General features: G+C 41.1%; 2 protein-coding genes and 1 long non-coding RNA gene across 7 annotated transcripts in view; all 3 read left to right on the forward strand.

Moving 5' to 3' along the window:
• Positions 1 to 3,439, forward strand: part of LOC126390864 (CD209 antigen-like protein C) — a 6,627-nt gene extending 3,188 nt beyond the window's left edge. Inside the window, exons 2-6 of the mRNA XM_050045348.1 lie at positions 485 to 841; positions 1,592 to 1,660; positions 1,836 to 1,969; positions 2,113 to 2,213; positions 2,309 to 3,439. Coding sequence (XP_049901305.1) covers positions 485 to 841; positions 1,592 to 1,660; positions 1,836 to 1,969; positions 2,113 to 2,213; positions 2,309 to 2,450 — 803 coding nt within the window. The 3' untranslated portion in view covers positions 2,451 to 3,439. The remainder of the gene's footprint in view (positions 1 to 484; positions 842 to 1,591; positions 1,661 to 1,835; positions 1,970 to 2,112; positions 2,214 to 2,308) is intronic.
• An 807-nt stretch (positions 3,440 to 4,246) lies between these two features.
• On the forward strand, positions 4,247 to 19,609 carry LOC126390068 (CD209 antigen-like protein C). 5 transcript variants are annotated; one of them, XM_050044166.1, is made up of 8 exons: positions 4,247 to 4,405; positions 4,743 to 4,832; positions 5,131 to 5,205; positions 7,237 to 7,305; positions 9,304 to 9,366; positions 12,009 to 12,151; positions 12,261 to 12,361; positions 12,540 to 12,991. In XM_050044166.1, the coding sequence occupies exons 1-8, from the start codon at positions 4,288 to 4,290 to the stop codon at positions 12,685 to 12,687; spliced, it is 807 nt and encodes a 268-aa protein (XP_049900123.1). In that variant the 5' UTR covers positions 4,247 to 4,287; the 3' UTR covers positions 12,688 to 12,991. The 5 variants fall into 5 exon arrangements, 3 of the variants coding, with proteins under 3 accessions (XP_049900123.1, XP_049900124.1, XP_049900125.1); XM_050044167.1 differs by lacking the exon at positions 9,304 to 9,366; XM_050044168.1 differs by lacking the exons at positions 4,247 to 4,405; positions 4,743 to 4,832; positions 5,131 to 5,205; ... (3 more) ...; positions 12,261 to 12,361; positions 12,540 to 12,991 and adding exons at positions 16,050 to 16,211; positions 16,733 to 16,822; positions 17,065 to 17,139; ... (1 more) ...; positions 18,119 to 18,307; positions 19,246 to 19,609.
• Positions 19,610 to 19,622: 13 nt separating this feature from the next.
• On the forward strand, positions 19,623 to 20,557 carry LOC126390072 (uncharacterized). Its single transcript, XR_007569921.1, has 2 exons — positions 19,623 to 19,787; positions 19,923 to 20,557. It is a non-coding gene; the product is annotated as an uncharacterized LOC126390072 (long non-coding RNA).
• Positions 20,558 to 21,128: the final 571 nt, after the last annotated feature.

A 21,128-nucleotide genomic window follows, 5' to 3' on the forward strand; every position in this document is an offset into this window, starting at 1 on the left:
TTTTTCTTCCTCATTAATAAAACCCTTCATTTAAAAACTGCATTTTGTGTTTACTTGTGTTATCTTTGACTAATGTTTAAATTTGTTTGATGATCTGAAATATTTAAGTGCGGAAAACATGCAAAAAAGTAAGAAATCAGGAAGGGGGCAAACACTTTTTCACACCACTGTATATATATATATCCTGCACAGTAATCAAATGTTTAGAAACTTGAAGTACAGGGAAATAATATAAATCATAGTAACATCTGGTTGTGTGTGTGTGTGTGTGTGTGTGTGTGTGTGTGCGTGCGTGCGCGTGTGTGCGTGCGTGCGTGCGTGTGTGTGTGTGTGTATGTGTGGACCCCACAATTGGGCAAAAAATATGTGGTCCTCTCAAGGGAGAAAAATGAGTATGTGTGTGTTTCTGTGTGTTTACAGACTGGCTGTTTTGAGCTTTGGACTAAACATTTGCCTGTGTGACAATTTTGCATTTCACCCTCAGGTCTTGAAGGAGTGGGGAACAGTTGCTGCAGAGATACTGCAGTGTTTCTAGTGTGTTTTGTCTCTCTGACTGGACTCATACTGTCTGTTTCTAGTGTTAATTTGTTTGTTTATACGTCAAAGACAGTTACCAGACACAACTCTGAGTGGGAATCAAAGACAAACCCGTTACAGACCAGTTACAACAACAACCTGATTAAAGAAAGAGACCAGTTACAGACCAGTTACAACAACTTGACCAAAGAAAGAGACCAGTTAAAGACCAGTTACAACAACTTGACCAAAGAAAGAGACCAGTTACAGACCAGTTACAACAAGCTGGCTAAAAAAAATGGTGATCTTCAGAGAAAGCTTGAAGGTAAGCAGAGACGACATTTCTAAGGAAACTGTGGGCGACTGCTGGCTGCTGAAAAGCTGACGCTGAGCTGTGATGCTTTATATATTGCTGGAGCTGAACAGCATTGCTTGATGGCTGTGAGCTTAATTGCATTGCTGGCGTAAAAGAATACTTTGCCCACAGAATGACTGTTTGTAAATAAGTCAAGCCATGTTACCTTGAGTTCGGGTTTAATAACAGCAAAACTATATGAAAACATCCATTTACAAACTCTCACACAAAGCGTGCAGTATAATCCAAGTCTCATTTATCCAGTCGTATGCTCAGAGCTCCAAACATACATTCACTAAGAATAAAAAACCTTCAATTTTGGGGTCTGTCTTTGAAGAGAGCATAGACACATTTCACTTTCAGTTCAGTTTTAAACAGTAAGGTTTTAGTGAAAATGCATGTTTTTGGAAAGTACTGAGCACCACCCTCTGTAGAGCTTTACGACTGAGGGCAGTGCATTGTCATACCAGGTGGTGATGCAGCCAGTCAGTGACATTGATTGACAGTGTAGTTTTTGATACTCCTACCATTTGTTATAGAAAGAGAATTTGTGCTAAACTAACACATGTAGAGATGATGAGATTGAATCACAATCCATTTGTAGGATCACTAGTGATCACTGTTACAATTACAAGAACGCTAATTATACACTTACAGATTAGGAAGAGGAACACTGTCATTGATAGATTAACACGATATATGATGGGAATTCTGTTTCAGGTATTGAGGCCAGTTGCAAAAACCTGACTGAGGAGAGAGAGGAACTGAAGAAGAATCTGCATGACTTTGGTAAGTACGATGATAAAATCAGACCCTTGCTGCAATTTACAGCCTGTGAGCCTTCATATAATACAGCAGACATACAGGTTTATCAGTGATACCACCTTGGCTCTTTGTTTTGTAGCTGTACCATCTGTAAATTCTTGTTTTTAGATGTAAATTAATCTTTCTTTTTTCCACTAAGCTTCAGAAGGATGGATGTATTTCAGAGGTAGTTTCTACAACATTTCTTCTACTGAGAAAACCTGGGCAGACAGTAGAGATGACTGTCGTCGAAAAGGTGCAGACCTGGTGATTATCAACAGCAAAGAAGAACAGGTGAGGGTGTGTGTGTGTGTGTGTGTGTGTGTGTGTGTACAGTGCCAGACCTGGTACATTCGGCACCTCAGAAAAGGTTTTCCCCAGTTGGCTTCATTTCTGTAACTTTGTAAACGATTTGTGTCTTTTTTTTTTTAAACAAGGAATTCACAAGACAATTCCAGAAGTACATGTGGATTGGCCTGACTGACTCGGAGACAGAGGGGGTGTGGAAATGGGTGGATGGGACTCCAGTGACCAAAAGGTTCACACTATTTTAAATTCTAATTGAATTAACACCTTGTGCTTTTCTTGTTGTGTCCTCTGATAAAAGTTTATTTGTTTTTGCTTTTATTTCAGCTACTGGGGTTCTGGGGAGCCTAACAATAAAGAAGATGAAGACTGTGCTGAAATAAAGTATCATGATAAGGAAAGCAGCTGGAATGATGCAAAGTGTTCCCTTTTACACTTATGGATGTGTGAAAAGAAAGTCCTTCCATAACTCTGCATCCACAGCCATCAAACTCAGGACAATCAGTGCATTTCTCAATTTCAGCTGAACATTTGAGGAGATTTCACTGTTTTCCTGTTGTTTTGGAGTTTCAGTGTGAACTTTGATCTTTGAAGCAACCTGAATATTCTCATGTGGACACACACACATTATTTTTCAGGTGTAAAAAACCAAACAGATTTAAAACCTGCTCATGACTAAAAGTGGCCCATTAACATACATAGAAACAGCTGTTCTTCTAGGTTCACTGCTTTGGCGGCAGAGAATAATGAAACATGCTGTACGTTATGCATGCTTTGACTCATTGCTGTATTAATGTCTGCTGTGTCCTCATTAGTTGACATCATACACTGACTTAAATCTTGTGATATCTACTTCCACCTCAGTCTGGCTAAATCACTGCAAAGCCAATCACCAGGGCCCAGCTGTTCAGAAGTACTCTGATCTGATTTCGGGTGTCAGACAGGATCAGATCTGGGAAATGGGTTGGCAACAGTGTATCTTGACACTATATGCAGCCATGTTCTCATGAAAGGAATGAGAGTGTTTCCTTTTAGGGTGTTTTCAACAGAGAATTGGTGCCTCTGCTATGAATAACCCACCCCTCCACTGGTGACAAGCTTCTCACTCCATCTTTAAGGTGTCTGCTTTTAAAAAGTATGAACATTGCTTTACTGACATGGTGAAAATTGTATCATATGACTTTCCTCTTGTTGAGTACATACTACACAATAAGTATAGGCAATGGTTTCATTTTTGTTGTCTTTTCTATCATTACGCCATGTTTCCTTTAACTCTGTTGACTTGATATCTATTTACTGGATTAAAACTGACTGACTACGCAGAAGGGGCAGAAGCAGAGAAGGAAAAATTTTGACAGACAGAGAGTGATCCATTTCTGACTAAGTCAAATTTCCAACCCTAACAGTGATGACTTGTTTTGTGTTTCAACAGCAGATATTATTCTGTGTTGCATGGTGTGACTATATCACTATAACAGTAATGAAAAGTTCGTCCCAGTGTGCTAATAGATCAGGAATTAGCTAATAAACATTTTTAAATTCTCAATGAAATAATTTCACAGTTGTGGCATTGTCTCTTGTGTTTTTTTGTTCATCATGTAAGAAATTCAGGTTTAACTCTCAACATTTAACTTGTAGAAACAGTCCTTCTTTTAAGTGAAGAGCAGTTCTCACCATACAGGAGGAAGTGTATGTTGGTGCATTCACTGACCACTGGTGACCACATGTTCTTACTTCTCTTTTAATATCTACTGTCTACATCTTGAGTAAGTGTTATACTGGTTTAACATTTGCAACAATAATGCCAATAAGGGTAAAAAACAGTGTGGGTGGGCTTGTTTTTAAATACAATGTAAAATGTCTCTCTTGGTTAGTGGTGTAATTGGATGGCATACTTAAATCTGCTCTGCAGACATTACTGGGTGTAGTACAGAGCTTATTTGTTCAGGATGTAGATTCAGAAAAAGGAACTTTTTTATGATGGACATTGATGATAATGTTTACTGTGAATATAGTCGTACAGTAAGAGATAGTATGGATCTCAAAACTGAGAAAATGTCGTCTAATTGTGATGTACTGAGATATTTCCAGCTCTGGTGCAGATGTGAGAGGGTTGAGTTGAAATAACACGTCATCGCTGAAGCAGTAATAACCTCTGTATGATGAAGTTGTTTGACTCAAGACAGGAAAAACATTTATTTTAAAATGAGGAAGTACATGAGTGCTTTGCAGTTTAAGCAGTGTACAAAAGAAGAAGCAGATCACAGAAACCACCAGTAAGACATCCATCGCACTCTGAGTGAAATATGGCTGTCTATGAAAATGCATCAGAGATCACTGTGGAGATGATGAACCTCTCTGATGCTTCAGCCAGGACTGTTGCCTCCAAGAGTCACACTGATGAAGATGGTACCACAGTGCCCGGTGAGACAGAATTGCTATCAATGTTTGGCTGTTTGAAACATCAAAGTAACACCACAAGGTCACACAGGGTATACTGTCATTTAGAGATTTAAGAAAACATCATCCAGAGAATCTGTGTTTGTAGGTTAAGTGTAGAAGTGAAAACGTCATTTTAGTTTCATGGTCTTTATTTATTTATTTATTTTTATCAACTCTGTGACCATTTAAACATTGTTGTTGTATATTAGTGTTTTAAGTGCTTAGAAAACTGTTAATCAGGTAATGCACTGCGTTTGTGTGTGTGTGTGTGTGTGTGTGTGTGTGTGTGTGTGTGTGTGTGTGTGTTTTCCATACACAGGAGGAAAACTGCTCAGATGTGTTGCCGTGAGCTTTTGTCTCCTGTGTTTCCTACAAGTTGCTCTAAACATTTCCCTCCGTCTTGCTCTCTGTGAGTTTTATTAAATTATTACATCATATATTAATTAATATGAATTAATTTTCTAGCAGAGTTGAAGCTTGTCACTACAGGCGTTGCCATTTCTTGTGTAATACCACGGTTGTGTGGTTTGTCGCAGTATGACAGAATTGTTTGTTTAACAGATACATTTAACTTTAATGTTAAACTTTAATTAACTTTAAACACCTACAGCTTTATGGAAAGATTCATGTTATATGGAAATTCTGTGTTAAAGTGAATTGTCTCTTTAGTTGTGAACATAATCTGATTCTGTTGCAAATGATGTTAGCCCCTCCACCAGGGATTGATGCCAGTTTTAAAAATCTGACTGAGGAGAGAGACGAGTTGAGGAGCATCAACCTTCGTAAGTACGATGTTGAAACTACTCCAATAATCTGGATTTAATGGATCCAATACTGTGCATATAATACAGTGTTACAAGTGTTTTTAATGGATCCAATACTGTGCATATAATACAGTGTTACAAGTGTTACCAGAATAATCCCAGTTAAATCTTCTGCCAAGAGGACTGTTATGATGATCCACTGTTATTAATTTCACCTGTAAGTTATTGTTGGACCTCTCACTCTAAAACCATGGGTATGAATATGTTGCTCTTAACAGCCTCCACAGGGTAAATGAAAACAACCAATCAGAGCCGAGGAGTCTCTAACGCAGCTGTCAATCATGTCAGTCATGACTGGTGAGATGTTGTCAAACTTTCCAGCTAAGCAGTGCGGATCAAATATGAATCACCTCAGAAACATATTGGGCTCTAGTTTCCTGGCACAGCGCAGGGTGGGGCAGGGTGGCGAACCCCGCGCAGAGCTAGTTTCGAGCAGCGCAACCCGAGGCGTGCTCAGTTTGGTAGTTTGGCAGACCGAGATGCGCTGAGATGGATGTGGCGGCGCAGCAGGGGGAAGTGTCGACAGATCCAGCTTGGCGCAGTGACAGTTTCGTGCCAAAAGGCTTCGCCGAAGGTGTGCTAAAAGCTTGCCAACTGAAACCAGGTCTACTGTCAGCGCAGGGGGAGCGCGGCCGGTGTAAGCCGAAGTTTGGCTGATCGGCGGACAGTGCGCACACGTCACCAAAACCTCACAGGCAGGTTTCCAGAATATCAGGCACATTAACGATGCAATAAATAGCCACAAAACCACTATTCAATGCAACTATCTGCAATCAGCACATAAATGTATCTCTATATCGACTGTCCCATCACATCTGAAGTCAGATCGGGGATTGGCACCGTTTGGCACGTTTGGCACGCGTAATGGAAACCCAACCTGATTTGATTAACAAAACTAATGAGTTCACATCCCTCTCAGCCAACCACAAACAGCCACAGCATCAGATAGGGAGTATTCAGCATCTGTCATCTTAGAAAAGTCAAAATAAAAGAAACAGAGTGAGACTGCGAGAGAGAAAGAGAGAGAGCGCGCGCACGAGAGAAACGCAACATTGATTTACAATTGTGGTGACCTCCTTCCAGGCTACCTTTGCATCATCAGCCCGTGGAGGTCTGCTCGCAGTTCCGTATATTCGGACACTGCGAGTTTGGACCTCCCAGACCAAAGCATCAGTTTCCTCCTGGGAGAAGTTTGGCCGTCTGACGCTGCTGCTCTCTTCTGCAATGGCGAATTGAGTAAACTCTCATTACGCCTTCGCGCGGCGCATTTAAGGGCGAGGAGAGGGGCTCATTTGATTGGTGTGATGTGTGTAAAACCCACTCCACGCCTTCTCTCCTCCCTCTTTCCGACTTGTGCCGGTAGGAGGGACGGAGGTCGGAAAGAGGAGTAGTTGCAAACTTACAGAGTCCGCCTGGCCACACCCAGTTGGCGAAGCGCTGAGCCTCCGCCGCGCCCGGTCTGCGAAACTAGAGCCCATTAAGTGCAGTGTTTAACTGTAAAATGAGAAAGTGACTGGAAACAGTTGAGCTGAAAACAAAGCACAGCCCAGGAGCTGGAGCAAATTTATTTTTTTTTTTACAGCTAAACAGTCCACTAAAACTTATGAAAAACATTTGTGGCAAGAAATAGGCAATGCAGTGAGAGAATCTTGATTCATAACTGCGGTCATGCATCGACAGTTTGACTGTAGATCACGAGCAGTGATTGACATGATAGACAGCTGCGTTGGAAACTCCTCGGCTCTGATTGGTTGTTTTCTGTGAGCCACGTTAGATTCTAACAAATGCCCTCAGAAGCACCATGAGGAGAAACCTGAGTAGATCATGTGTTTTATCTACTTCTGTGTGGATGTCGTGACAGTTACAAACTGTATCTTTAACGACTAACTGTCATTAATAGATCAGTTTAATGTGGACATTCTGTTTGAAAGTAAACTTTCTCTTTAGTTGTGAACATTCTGTTGTAAGTGACGATAATCTCTCCACTAGGTACTGAGGAGAGTTGTAAAACCCTGACTGAAGAGAGAGATGAGTTGAAGAGGAAGTTGAGTTACTTTGGTGAGTATGACAAGGAAACAAAAAAACGTACATATCATGTGCATAATTGCAGAATAACTGGTGACGTGAGTTGGGGTGACAATACTTTACAGAGTATGTGACATTCCAGGTTTTAATTCATCATTCATATTTCATATAAAAGTAAAAATAACTCCAAGTCACAATTTTCATCCATCCATCCATCCATCCATCCATCCATTTTCATCCGCTTATCCAAGGCCGGGTCGGAAGGAGCAGTGGCTCTACTCCAAGTTCCCTATGGATGTCCAAGCTCCTTACCCTATCTCTAAGGCTGAGCCCAGCCACCCCACAGAGGAAACTCATTTCGGCTGCTTGTATCCGCGATCTCAATCTTTCTGTCATTACCCAGAGCTCATGACCATAGGTGAGGGTTGGGACGTCGATGGACCAGTAAATTGAAAGATTTGCCTTCCGGCTCAGCTCCCTCTTCACTACGATGGACCGGTGCAACGACTGCATCACTGCAGAAGCTGCACCAAACTGCCGATCCATCTCATGCTCCATTCTGCACTTACCCGTGAATAAGACCTAGATATACTTGAACCCCCTCGCTTGAGGCACTAACTCTCCCCCAACCCGGAGAGGGCAATCCAACGGTTTCCAACAGAGAACCATGGCCTCAGATTTGGAGGTGCTGACTCTCATCCTGACTGCTTCACACTTGGCTGCAAACCACCCCAGTGCATGTTGTGATGGAGTCAACTGAACCACATCATCTGCGAAAAGCAGAGATGCAATTCTGAGGTCCTCAAACCAGACCCCTTCCTCCCCCTGGCTGCGCCTGGAGATCCTGTCCATGAAAATCACAAACACGATCAGTGACAAGGGAACAAGCCAAGGCCAACACCCACTAAGAACATGTTTGACTCTATGCCGAGTATGTGGACACAGCTCTCACTTTGGTCATACAGGGACCTGATGGCTCGTAGCAGCGAGCCCGGTACCCCCTAATCCTGCAGTACCCCCCACAAGACCCCCCGAGGGATCCTTCTCTGCTGAGCACAGCCTGAGACAAGCCCTGCTTCCCTTCCTGAGGCATCAAACGGTCTGCGAGAACTTCCTTGAGGCCAACCAAAAGTCCTTCTCCATAGCCTCCCCAAACTCCTTGCACATCCAGGTTTTTGCTTCAGCAACCACCACAGCTGCAGCCCTTCTGGCCAAACAGTACCTGTCTGTTTCTCCGTCATTGCCCACATGAACATTAAAGTCCTCCAGAAGAACTATGGAGTACCCAGTCGGCACCCCCACCAGGACACCGCCCAGAGACTCCAAGGAGGCCGGGTACTCCACACTGCTGTTCGGTGTATACGCACAAACAACAGTCAGAGTCCTTCTCTTAGCGACCCACAGTCACATCAAGGCAACCCTCTTGTTCTCCGAGGTGAAACTCAACACAGTGGTGCTCAGCCAGGGGCTTGTGAGTATCCCCACAATTGTCCAACACCTCTCACCCTGTGCAACTCCGTAAAAAGCGGGACTTCCACCCCTCTCCAGAAGTTTAGCTCCAGAACCAGTGCTGTGCATGGAGGTGAGCCCAACTATATCTAGTTGGTACCGCTTCACCTCCCGCACCAGCTCCGGCTCCTTCCCCACCAGAGAATTGACATTCCACGTCCGCAGAGCCAGTCCACGATGCCTGGGATCAGCACGCCCGGGGCCCCGCCCCTGCCTGCCCCCCAGCACAAAATGCACCTGACACCAATGCCAGTCCCTGCAGGTGGTGGGCCCACAGGGTGGCGGCCCCATGTTACTCATTTGGGCTGAGCCCGACGGGGCCCCATGGCCCAAGACCCGGTCACCAGATGCTTGCAGGTTTATTTCTGTGTGACAGAGTGGTTTGTGTTGACAAATATCAAACAAACTAGACCTGTCACTAATACATTGATGAAGAATGTGAATTCTGTCACATAGTGATTTGTTGTGGACATGCTCTGATTCTTTTGAAAATCATTGTAACCTCTCTACTCAAAATGGCAGCTTCACAGCAGAACTCCTTGACTACAGAGAGAGACGGCCTGAAGAGGAAACTGAATGACTTTGGTAAGTGTGATGATTCTCATACCAGATCTGATGAATCTAAACCAAAGTGGAAGACCAGTACTGGCTAAATGTGGCTCAGTATCTGTATGCCACCATGCCAGCAATAGCTGCTGCCAAAGGCATTATGTTTTGGGGTTTTCCATCTGTCCATTCCATTTTTCTGAACACAATATCTCAAGAATGGCTTGATGGAATTTCTTCATATTTGCACAAATGTCCACTTTTTTTTAAAGATATATTTTTTGGATTTGCCATAGATACAGGGAACATAGTGAACAACAACCACTACATTATAGTAGGTAAAGAGGCAACAGGATTTTTGACATAGAGTAATAAATTGTCCGCATACAAGGATAGCCTATGTACCACACCCTCTCATGTCACACCTTCAAAAGAGGTAGAAACACGTAGAGCTGCAGAGAGAGGTTCAATGGCCAGCGCGAACAGGAGAGGGGATAGGGGGCAGCCTAGAAGTGTGCCGTGTTCAAGAGCAAAATAACTTGAGCGGGTGTATATAGATATGCTCCACTACGTGATAATAGTGGAGCCTCAGGATCAGCGGGCAAGGTGGCTCCCCTTCAGTCGTACGTTGTCGGGGGGAACAATGACAGCGGTCGATTAGCGGCTTATGTTTGAGGGAGAGCACATCGGTGAGCAGTTGAGCAGCAAACTCCCGGGGTCGCGGGCCGTCCTTTTACTTCTGGGACTCCTGTTATGTGGATGTTTTTCCTGCATGATCGCCCTTCCAAATCCTCACACTTATCTGACAGTCTGGCAGTTTCAGCTGTCAGGTCGGCCACCTGGGTCTGCAGCTGGGAGATGTCATCGGAGTTCTGGGTTGCGTCTTTTTCAACTTCTGCAATGGTTTGGCCATGCACTAGCATTGGAGTTTTGATTGCTGCCATTGCTGTCTGTGTGTTTCTCTTCATTGTTAAGATTTCGTTTTTTAGGTCAGCAGTAACTGACCCAATACGGGCATCAATTGTGGCACAAAAGTCTTTTTTATTTTGGGCCATCACCTAGGGGTGGGCGATATATATCGTTAATGATAATATCGTCATTGTTGTTTTAACTATGTGCAAATTTACGTTATTGAGTATGCAAATGACTTCACAAAAACAACTGTAAACACACGTTGAAACCCTATACATTCACTGAACAAGACTTACGTAACTTGCGTGCAGCAGCACGCCTAGGTGGTCACATGATCTCTCACTGGCACCTTCCTGGCAGGTAAGCCGGCTGCTAAACAAACATTAGCGAGACAACATGGCAACACCGCCCACAGATGCTCCAGCAGCTTCGGAAGACGTGGGTCAACTGTAGTGATAGGTCCCAGCCTGTCAGGTGGGAACTAAGGTCATGCTGTATTGTGTTGCAGGGGAACAATTAAAGGGTTGCTCAAGTACCTGAAGCCTGCGTGGTCCATGAGTGGTTTGCGGTTATACCAATAAATAACTGAACATGGTGTCAGAAGTAAAGTCAGATGCAAGCGACAGTAGTAGTGACTTAGTCTGCATAGGCCTATAGCGACACGCAAAAGTGTCTAGTTTTAGGTCGGGAAAGTTCACAGTACCGGAAGACCATCTACGGAGCTACCTAGCCTAGCCACAGTTAGCTGAACGAAGCGGCAACATGGCACAGTTTCAAGTCTCCCCGCTGGAAAAGTTCACCTTCAAGGCTGAAGACTGGCCTAAATGGATTAAACGCTTCGACAGATTCCGCATTGCTTCTGGATTGGAGACCCAAGCAGAAGAGAATCGCAGGAATGTGATCTTTGAGAGAGCAAAGTTTAATCAGCAGCATCAAGAAACGGGCGAGACGGCCGACAGTTTCATTACGGCGCTGCACTGCCTGGTGGAGCACTGCAGTTACAGGGCTCTACATGATGAGATGGTGAGGGACAGGCTTGTGGTGAGTCTGCGGGACAAATGCCTATCTGAACAGTTGCAAATGGACCCGGAATTGACGCTACAAAAGGCCGTCACCAGACCCAAACAGGTAAAAAAGCAGCAAGAAATTTGGTGGTCAAAGATCGAGGTCACTGGGACCTCAAAAAACTCTTTTATTCCTTTTGGCCATAGTTCAAGAATTCATATGCTAATTATTAAAAATTTCCACAACAGTTTTTTTATGGGATAAAATTATGAAATGATGACATTTTATATCCAAAAGGTCAGAGGTCAGATTCACTGTGATGTCATAATATTCTGCAAAAATACTTTTCTGGCCAGTATTTAACATCATATCTCAGGAACAGAAGAGGAGACATTTGGTCAGATACTGAATTGGTGACACTAATCTTAGGTTTCCATCTTGAAACTGTGCTGATTGTACAGATCTTCTGTGCTTCCAGGTTGAAGATGTGTGTCAAGCAGCCACATTTTAGAATATGTAGCTTCTTTGCAGTAACACCTAGATTTGATCCTGAACACTCTGTTTCTGTTTTTTTCTTTTTTTCGAGACAGGCTGATGTCAGTTCGTGGCTAACATTCCTCGTCCTAACAGGATGTTTTTGTTTGTTTTGGGTTTTTTAGCTGCTTAAAGTGCACAAGTGCACAGGTAGTACAATTAGTTTTACAGTGCCCTTCTTTTTATTTGTTTGTTGAATATTGAGATATTTTTCTTTCTTCTATCAACAGCTCACTATTCAAACCAAGGATGGGTGTATTTCAGTGGTAGTTTCTACTATATTTCTTCAATCAAGGAAACCTGGCAAGACAGCAGAGATGACTGTGTGCGAAGAGGTGCAGACCTGATGATTATTAACAGCGAGGAGGAACAGGTGTGTATGTGTGTGTGTGTGTGTGTGTGTGTGTGTGTGTGTGTGTGCATGTGACAGTGGTTATGCATGTATATTATATGTTTATTGTTTGTTTTGCTTTAATAACAAGGAATTCACAAGAAAATACCGACAGATAATGTGGATTGGACTGACTGACAGAGAGACAGAGGGGGTATGGAAATGGGTGGATGGCACTTCACTGACAACAAGGTACACACATCACTCTTTTATTCAAATTTAGACATAACAGTACTTGAGCTGACAATTTCACTGTCAATAAAACATGATTTTCAATGATTGCTTTAACTTTAACTTAGTCACATTCTGTGTATTGGTGTGGTGATAGTTCATGTTCTTTATGAAAAGCATATTTGTTTTTTCATTTCAGCTTCTGGCACTCCGGGGAACCAAACAGTTATGAAGGCACAAACGAAGACTATGTGGCAGTAAACTATCATGATTATAAAAACAGCTGGAATGATTTAGAATGTATAATTAAAAACTTCTGGATCTGTGAAAAGAATATGACTCTGTAAATCTGGACACAAACGAACCGATGTTGTTACATCATGAAACAGATTTATTTTCAACTGTGATTTGTAATTAATTAAAGGCACAAACATGTTTTGATTTGGGCCAGCTGTAGAAAATGTTCACATTATTTGACTAAAAAAATATCAGTCAAGGAGGCTGATTAGACATTATTGATTACATTACATTATAATGCTTGAAGATAATTTGGAATGATGGTTTTTGAATTATTGCATGTGATTATTATCAAATTCTAGGCTAGCAAGAGTAGTGCAACAACAGCAAATAAATAAGTCCAGGGGCATGCTCCTCCGGGAGAAATATATTTGTATATATTTGATTTAAAGGCATCAATCTGGTGAATTCTGAGAGCCAAGTTATGCTTTTAATTTTAAGTTGTGCTTTTAATGTGTGAAAAATGTTCTATTTTTATTGATAAACACACTAGTGGTATGTTATGGTGAAGGGTTACACTTAAAATACGGCTAAGGATTAGTGGTTAAACATTTCAGTAATCAAAAGAAAAATGACTTAACATACATCTGGAGGGCTGATTTATTTTATTTTATTATTTTTTTTTCATCTTAACTCTTTAGAAACTACCGTTATATTATTTGGCGCTACGGACGCTTCATATCCAGGCCTATAGATCAGGGGTCTGTTTCACAAAGCAGGTTTAGTGAAAACTCAGAGTCTGTTAACCCTGAAATGAGGGAAACTCTGAGTTTTCCATTTCAAAAAGGGAGGTAACTCAAACCAGAGAAAGAGGGGTAACTCTAGCCTGTTTCAGAGAGAGGTAACTTAAGCTCTCGGTCAGTTACCGTAATAACAGACTCTGAACCTAACCTGGTCGGGACCAGGTTTTTCTCTGTCTCCGCTCTCTTTCAGAGCCACACACTCCATTTGATTTCCTCATTCATTCAATCAGCAGGCAAGTTTTGGTGTAGCCTAGTTCTGCCGCCTGTCATTTTAAAAAATCATTTAAAAAAATCAGAGTCAGTATATTAGAAGTCCATTAGACACAGTAGGTGGCAACTTTTTTCACTAACATGGCATGTCTTTTTGATAACGATCCCGTGGATGAAGGTGCAGCATTACTGNGTGCTCGTTTTACAGGCATCTGCCTTCTTTCTGTTGGCTGAGTAGAAGTCTGTGTTAGTTTAAATAGGCTTAATTATTTAACAGAACATGATATAGATGAGAAGACATTTATGTGTGTGAAAACAGCATTATGTTGGGGATAAAACAACTGCACAGTCAAACAGCCAGTTAATATTTACTTTACAATGTAAAACATGATCAAAATGAGGTACCCCCATGAGATTGTGCCGAGGTCTTACCTGTTTGAACAATGTTTTTATATTTCAACCTAAGCTGCTCCCAAGTGCGCTTCTCCCCCGCGGGATTGCACCTAAATGAAATAAATTAATAGGCTACCATTCAAGCAGTTTCCCCTGTAATATTATTGTGATTGCAAAGGACTACATTTAAACTTATGCATTCTCCCACGCCCTCTCCCTCTCCTTGGCAGCTGCAGTGGTGTTGCACTTCTTTTCGAAAACATGTTCAAACTCGCCGTATGAGCGCATTAAGATTTATAATTCTAGTGGGATGAAAAACGCAGCCCTCCTCTTCCCCGTTGCCATGGTGACTCGTCGAATCGGGGCTCCATTGATGCTAGCTTTTTATAGTCGTGGTGCACGCGCTTAACTCCAGGTGAAACTACTCCGAGTTGATTAAACTGATTCAAATCAGCTGTTCTGGAACCGGAAACTCAGAGTTTCCTATCTCAGAGTAGATCAACTCAGAGTTCAGGATTAGACTCAAGAGTTTGTTGAACCTGCTTTGTGAAATGGACCCCAGGTCTATACCATGTCTTTTTATTAAACAAACTAAATAGCCTTATGTTATTTATCTTATTTATACCACGGCATGTCATTTCTGTCTGTACATGGTGGCGCATTTACAGTTCTCCTGTGCTCTCTGTATTGCGCACGGCGGAGTTTCACCCCGATGCGCACACACACACACACACACACACACACATGACATATAGTAGTTATATGGCAACAATGCATCTTGACGCTATGCAGTCATGATCTCATTAAAGGAAATTTCCAACAAAGAAATGGCACCTCTGCTGTAAATAACCCACCCCTCCACTGATGACCAGCTTCTCACTCCATCTTTTGAGATATCTGCTTTTAAAGTATGAACCCTTTCCTGACATGGTGAAAATGTATCATATGACTTTCTTCTTGTTGAGTATATGCTGCACAATAACTACAGCCGATGGTTTCGCTTCTGTTGTCTTTTCTAATTACGTAGGGGGCAGAAGCAGAGAAGGAAAATATCAACAGACAAGTCAGAAATGGATCAGAAAATAACATTTGAGCTGCACTAGATGCCTGTTCAAAATAACAGGTGTAACCAAGTCATGGTTTAAGATACGTTGTTGTGAACATGACAGACACACTTATGTTGTTTTTCAGGGATTAGATCAGTTCTCACTGTTTGCAGCACCTGTTTTAGAAAACCCATTATCTTACCTCCAACTCTTCCAGCCAGGGTTGGAAATTAGCACCAGTCACCAGCCAAATATGCAAATATCTGCTAGATTTGCTTCAGTCAGCCCAAACACCATGGTAATCTATTGAGTGGCTGCTAGATTTTGGAATCTACCAGCCACAGTTGCAGGTAGACAAAAGTGAATTTCCAACAGTGATGACTTGTTTTGTGTTTCAACAGCAGATAGTATTCTGTGTTGCATGGTGTGACTATATCACAATAACAGCAATGAAAAGTTCGTCCCAGTATGCTAACAGATCAGGAATTAGCTAGTAAACATTTTATAATTCTCAATGAAATAATTTCACAGTTGTGGCATTGTCTCTCGTGTTTTTTGTTCATCATGTAAGAAATTCAGGTTTAACTCTCAACATTACTGTGACTTTTTTAAGACAAACAGTCCTTCCCTTAAGTGAAGAGCAGTTCTCACTGTATAGGAGGAAGTCTATTTTTGTGAGCACTTCTTCTCACGTCTGTAGAATTTAAATGTCCATTGCCTAAATGCTGAGTAAGTGTTCACTGAGCCTGTATCTGTTCTGACAGTTAAGTTTGTATTGTATCTTTTTTGGTTATAGGAGCTTAACTTTTGTGACAATAATGCCAATAATTAAAAGGACTACTGGGTGTACAGAGCTCATTTGTTTATTTAATGTTGCTGAATTTAGGAAGGCATAGAATCTCAAAATGAAAAATATGACATCAGTGAAATTAGTGTGAAAAAAACATTTACCGGTACTTTAAAATGAGGAAGTACATGAGTGCTTTGCAGTTTAAGCAGCGCACAAAAGAAGAAGCAGATCACAGAAACCACCAGTAAGACATCCATCGCACTCTGAGTGAAATATGGTCGTCTATGAAAATGCATCAGAGATCACTGTGGAGATGATGAACCTCTCTGATGCTTCAGCCAGGACTGCTGCCTCCAAGAGTCACAGTGATGAAGATGGTACCACAGTGCCCGGTGAGACAGAATTGCTATCAATGTTTGGCTGTTTGAAACATCAAAGTAACATCACAAGGTCACACAGGGTATACTGTCATTTAGAGATTTAAGAAAACATCATCCAGAGAATCTGTGTTTGTAGGTTAAGTGCAGAAGTGAAAACGTCATTTTAGTTTCATGGTCTGTATTTATTTATTTATTTATTTATTTTTATCAACTCTGTGACCATTTAAACATTGTTGTATTTTCTTTTTTTTTGTATGAATGTGATGTTTACCTTTTGACAGACAGTTTACCCATTTCAAAGATGATATTTAATACTAGAATTTCGATCACATGGCTGTGACATTATACCAACGAGACCTGTTTGATGTCTGACAGAAAGTCAAAAAAGAGTCTGACAACCAGCAGTCGTCCCTTTTTAGTCTTCTCACCTTTTTGTGATAGTTGTGGTTAGTGTCCTAAGTGCTTAGAAAACTGTTAATCAGGTAATGCACTGTGTGTTTGTGTCTGTGTGTGTGTGTGTTTTCCATACACAGGAGGAAAACTGCTCAGATGTGTTGCCGTGAGCTTTTGTCTCCTGTGTTTCCTACAAGTTGCTCTAAACATTTCCCTCCGTCTTGCTCTCTGTGAGTTTTATTAAATTATTACATCATATATTAATTAATATGAATTAATTTTCTAGCAGAGTTGAAGTTTGTCACTACAGACGTTGTCATTTCCTGTGTGATACCATGGGTGTGTGGTTTGTCGCAGTATGACAGAATGGTTTGTTTTACAGATACGTTTAACGTTATATGGAAATTCTGTGTTAAAGTGAATTGTCTCTTTAGTTGTGAACATAATCTGATTCTGTTGCAAATGATGTTAGCCCCTCCACCAGGGATTGATGCCAGTTTTAAAAATCTGACTGAGGAGAGAGACGAGTTGAGGAGCATCAACCTTCGTAAGTACGATGTTGAAACTACTCCAATAATCTGGAAGAGAGGATGGGACTTTCTATGGTTGAATTCATGATTTATTATCATGCAGTGTTTTCAACAGGTAAACCTTCCTGAAGTCTAGTGTACATTAGGTGACAGTTTGCGTCTCTGGTCTGTATTTGTTTGAGAGAATAGTTCTTTAAAGGCTGTAGTTAGTAACTTAAAACAAAATACATTGTGTAATATTTGCTGAAACTGTCACTTATCCACAGTGTTACATGAGACAGATATTCTGTAAAGAATTAAAATCACGTACTCTTTCTCCTCATATTGCTTCTAATGGCAGTACCACACAGTAAATGAAAACAACCGATCAGAATCGAGGAGCCTCTAACACAGCTGTCAGTCATGGCTGGTGAGCTGCTGTCAAACTTTTCAACTAGGCAGCGCAGATCAAATATGAATTATACAACAGTTAGTTCCGGCCCTGCAATCTGATTGGTCGAGAGACAGTAAAACCGTGACGATATTGGAGTACAACATCACGGTTATTTCACTGTGTATGTATCACTCCGCCTCACAGCTGATTGCAATCAACAATCAAATCAAAACTGACGGTTAGTGTCAGTTAGGTCAGCAGTTGCGTTACATCCCTGGAAAAGTATTTAAACAAACTTCCACCAGATGCAAATGCCCTTTATCTGAAGCCCAGGAAGACAGCAGCTCACACAGACAATATCTGATACACTAAAGCTCCGCTGGGAATAAACTTACTCGCACAGATGCTGCCGAAGTTGTGTAAAGAGCCAGGGACAACAGCTATCTACACCAATCACAGCCTCAGGGCGACTGCCATACAGAAGCTGTCAGGTGCGGGACTTGAAGCGAGGGAGATCATGACAGTGAGTGGGCACAGGTATGATGTTGTTTTAACGTAGCCTATGTGTAAAGTTAGTCTTCTAATTAGGAGTCGGGCCCTAAAATGTAATGTTTGTCTTGCAGGTCTGAGAGCTCGTTAAAAAGCTACTGGAAGCCATCCATGGAGAGCAGGAAACGATGGAGCAACACACTGTCAGATCAGAAGGCAGAGTCGGCTGTGCCTGTGAAGCCACAGTCCACCATGCAGTCACCAGAGACTTATTTCACTGGCTGCACAATTAATGGATATGTGCACATAAATGTGTATAAAGAGTAAGTGCCTGGCGCACCATGTTTACGTGAACGTTACATAGCAACGGTGACAGCGGAGTCCTGAGGGAACTATTTTTGTTGGCGGAAGACAAATAAAATGCTTAAATTATCTATTTTGTCCTCATTTTTCAACATTTCTTAATCAGCCTTGCTTATTTAACTGTTCAACTGTTGTATAAAAGCAATATCACACTCGAGCTTGTGATGTTATACTCATATATTGTCACGGCTGTGATTGTCGGCCTCGTGCCTATGACCGAATCACAGCCGTGACGATATACGAGTATAACATCACTCCCTCTCGAGTGAAATTTCTTAATCAAGATTCTGTCACTGCATTAACTATTTCTCACATCAGATGTTTTCAGAAAAATATATACTGTTTAGCTGTAGAATGAGAAAGTGGGTTTGTGACCTGGCCACCACGTTGGAAACAGTCGAGCTGAAAACAAAGCACAGCCCAGGAGCTGGAGCAAATTTTCTATTTTACAGCTAAACAGTGCACTAAAACTTCTGAAAACAATTGTGGCAATAAATATGTGATGCAATAATAGAATCTTGATTCATATTTGATCAGCACTGCTTAGTTTGACAGTATGACCAGCATTCATATTTTATCAGCTTGATCAGGTTGCCGGCTGAGACTCCTCGGCTCTGATTGGTTGTTTTCTACGAGCCGCAGTAGATTCTAACAAATGCCTTTAGAAGCGCTGTGAGGAGGAACCTGGTTAGATCATGTGTTTTATCTACTTCTGTGTGGAAGCAGTTACAGTTTCAGCAAATATGACAAGAAGTTATTTTTTACTAAAGTTACAAACTGTATCTTTAACTACTAACTGTCATTAATAGATCAGTTTAATGTGGACATTCTGTTTGAAAGTAAACTTTCTCTTTAGTTGTGAACATTCTGGTGTAAGTGACGATAATCTCTCCACTAGGTATTGAGGAGAGTTATAAAACCCTGACTGAAGAGAGAGATGAGTTGAAGAGGAAGCTGAGTAACTTTGGTGAGTGTGGTAAGGAAACAAAAAAAGGAACATATCATGTGCATAAAAAATAGTCACATGCTGTTACAGAGTATGTGGTCAGGCCTCACAACGTTCCAAATAATGTGTTTCCAATACGTTTCAGACAAGCTTTCATCAGCTTGTGACTAAAATTACTTGTCCTAACGTTTTTGTTTGTTTGTTTTGTGTTGTTTTGTTTTGTTTTCAGCAGGTAAAAGTGCACAAGTGCGTTCAAAGTAGTTTTTCAACGTATTTTTGATGTTTGTTGAATAATAAGAAATGTCTGTTCTTTCCTCTAACANTGTGCACTTGCATGCGTGAGACATTGTTTAAATATGAATTTACTATTGTGTGTTTCTCTTTTAAAACAAGAATTTCACAGGACAATACCAACAGATAATGTGGATTGGACTGACTGACAGAGAGACAGAGGGGGTATGGAAATGGGTGGATGGCACTCTGCTGACAACAAGGTACACACATTACCCTGAAGTTTTAAGAGATTGTTGTTAATTGTTGTTTTAACTTTAATTTGTCCACATTCTGTGTGTTGCTGTTCATTAAATGCTTGTGTTTTGTGTTAAAAGCATATTTGTTTTTACTTTCAGCTTCTGGAGATCTGAGGAACCCAACAATAATGGCGGAAATGAAGACTGTGTAGAAACAAATGACAGTGATCTCCGAAAAATGTGGAATGATGCATCATGTGAAACAAAAAAATTCTGGATCTGCGAAAACAAAATGGCTGTATAACTCAGGGCATAACCAAACCCTTATGATGTTGTCTCATCATAGAACAGATTTATATTCCACTGTGATTTTGAAATTTTTTTGAGGGCAACGACAAATGACATCGTCCCGCAGATGGGGGCATCGGATTAGAAAATGCTTCGTTGTGTACAAACAACATATTTTGTCCTTTAATTTCAGGGGCTGTTGTGCCTTTTATTGTGACATTTCTACATATATTTTTAATGTGTCTGTATTTGTTTCTTTGAGTGCTATTGTGTCCAGACAGACTCCAGGTAAAGATCATCAGGTGATTGGGTTTTTGCTCATGCTTGCTGTCTTTTAAGCCCCCTTGTTTTATCTGGAGATACAGATGCATTTTTATTTCTTTGGGTCTAAATTTTACTACTTTTATGCTGGACTGTCTTGCTTTTGCATTTCATTTATTTATTTAAAGGTACTTTGCATTTGATGCTAGATAAGTTCTGTGTAAATAAATGTAAATGTAAATAAATTATTGCTGTCTGGTTCTTCTTTACACTTTATGTACATACATTTTATTTCCCTGGGTTAAAACAACAGCTTCAACTCACCTTGATGTTCTCATGGTTTAGAATAACCCCATCAGTTATTGTGGATCTTAAATGATATTGACAAATTTCACCAGAACACTTTTTTTATGAAGAGAAATCAAATACGTACATACATATATTATAATCATAACCTGCAATTCTCCCACAACAGAAGAGAAAATTTTCTATTTTTATACACTCAATAAGCAAGTTTTCTAACAAAATACTGGCATATAAAGACGTAGCCCTTTGCACACCAAGACCATTTTTTATTGAGATATGAAAAGATTTTTTAATCCATATTAATCCAGTATTACTGGATCTCAGTGCTGCATTTGATACGGCTGACCACAACATATTACGACATCAACTGGAAATCTGGGTGGGACTTTCTGGCACGGCACTAATCTGGTTCAGTTCCCACTTAAAGGATAGAGACTACTTTGTGTATATAAATAATTATACATCTGAGTGTACAAAAATGACGTGGAGTTCCCCAAGGCTCCATTCTGG

This window comes from Epinephelus moara, chromosome 5 (assembly GCF_006386435.1).
Source record: "Epinephelus moara isolate mb chromosome 5, YSFRI_EMoa_1.0, whole genome shotgun sequence".
Lineage (NCBI taxonomy): Eukaryota > Metazoa > Chordata > Actinopteri > Perciformes > Serranidae > Epinephelus > Epinephelus moara.

Excerpts from the sequence above, each read along its gene's own strand:
- LOC126390068 (XM_050044166.1), top strand. The coding sequence starts at position 4,288 with ATGGCTGTCTATGAAAATGCATCAGAGATCACTGTGGAGATGATGAAC. Across the intron at positions 4,833-5,130 it reads TTCCCTCCGTCTTGCTCTCT|CCCCTCCACCAGGGATTGAT; the intron begins GTGAGTTTTATT and ends AAATGATGTTAG. Across the intron at positions 7,306-9,303 it reads GAGGAAGTTGAGTTACTTTG|CTTCACAGCAGAACTCCTTG; the intron begins GTGAGTATGACA and ends TCAAAATGGCAG.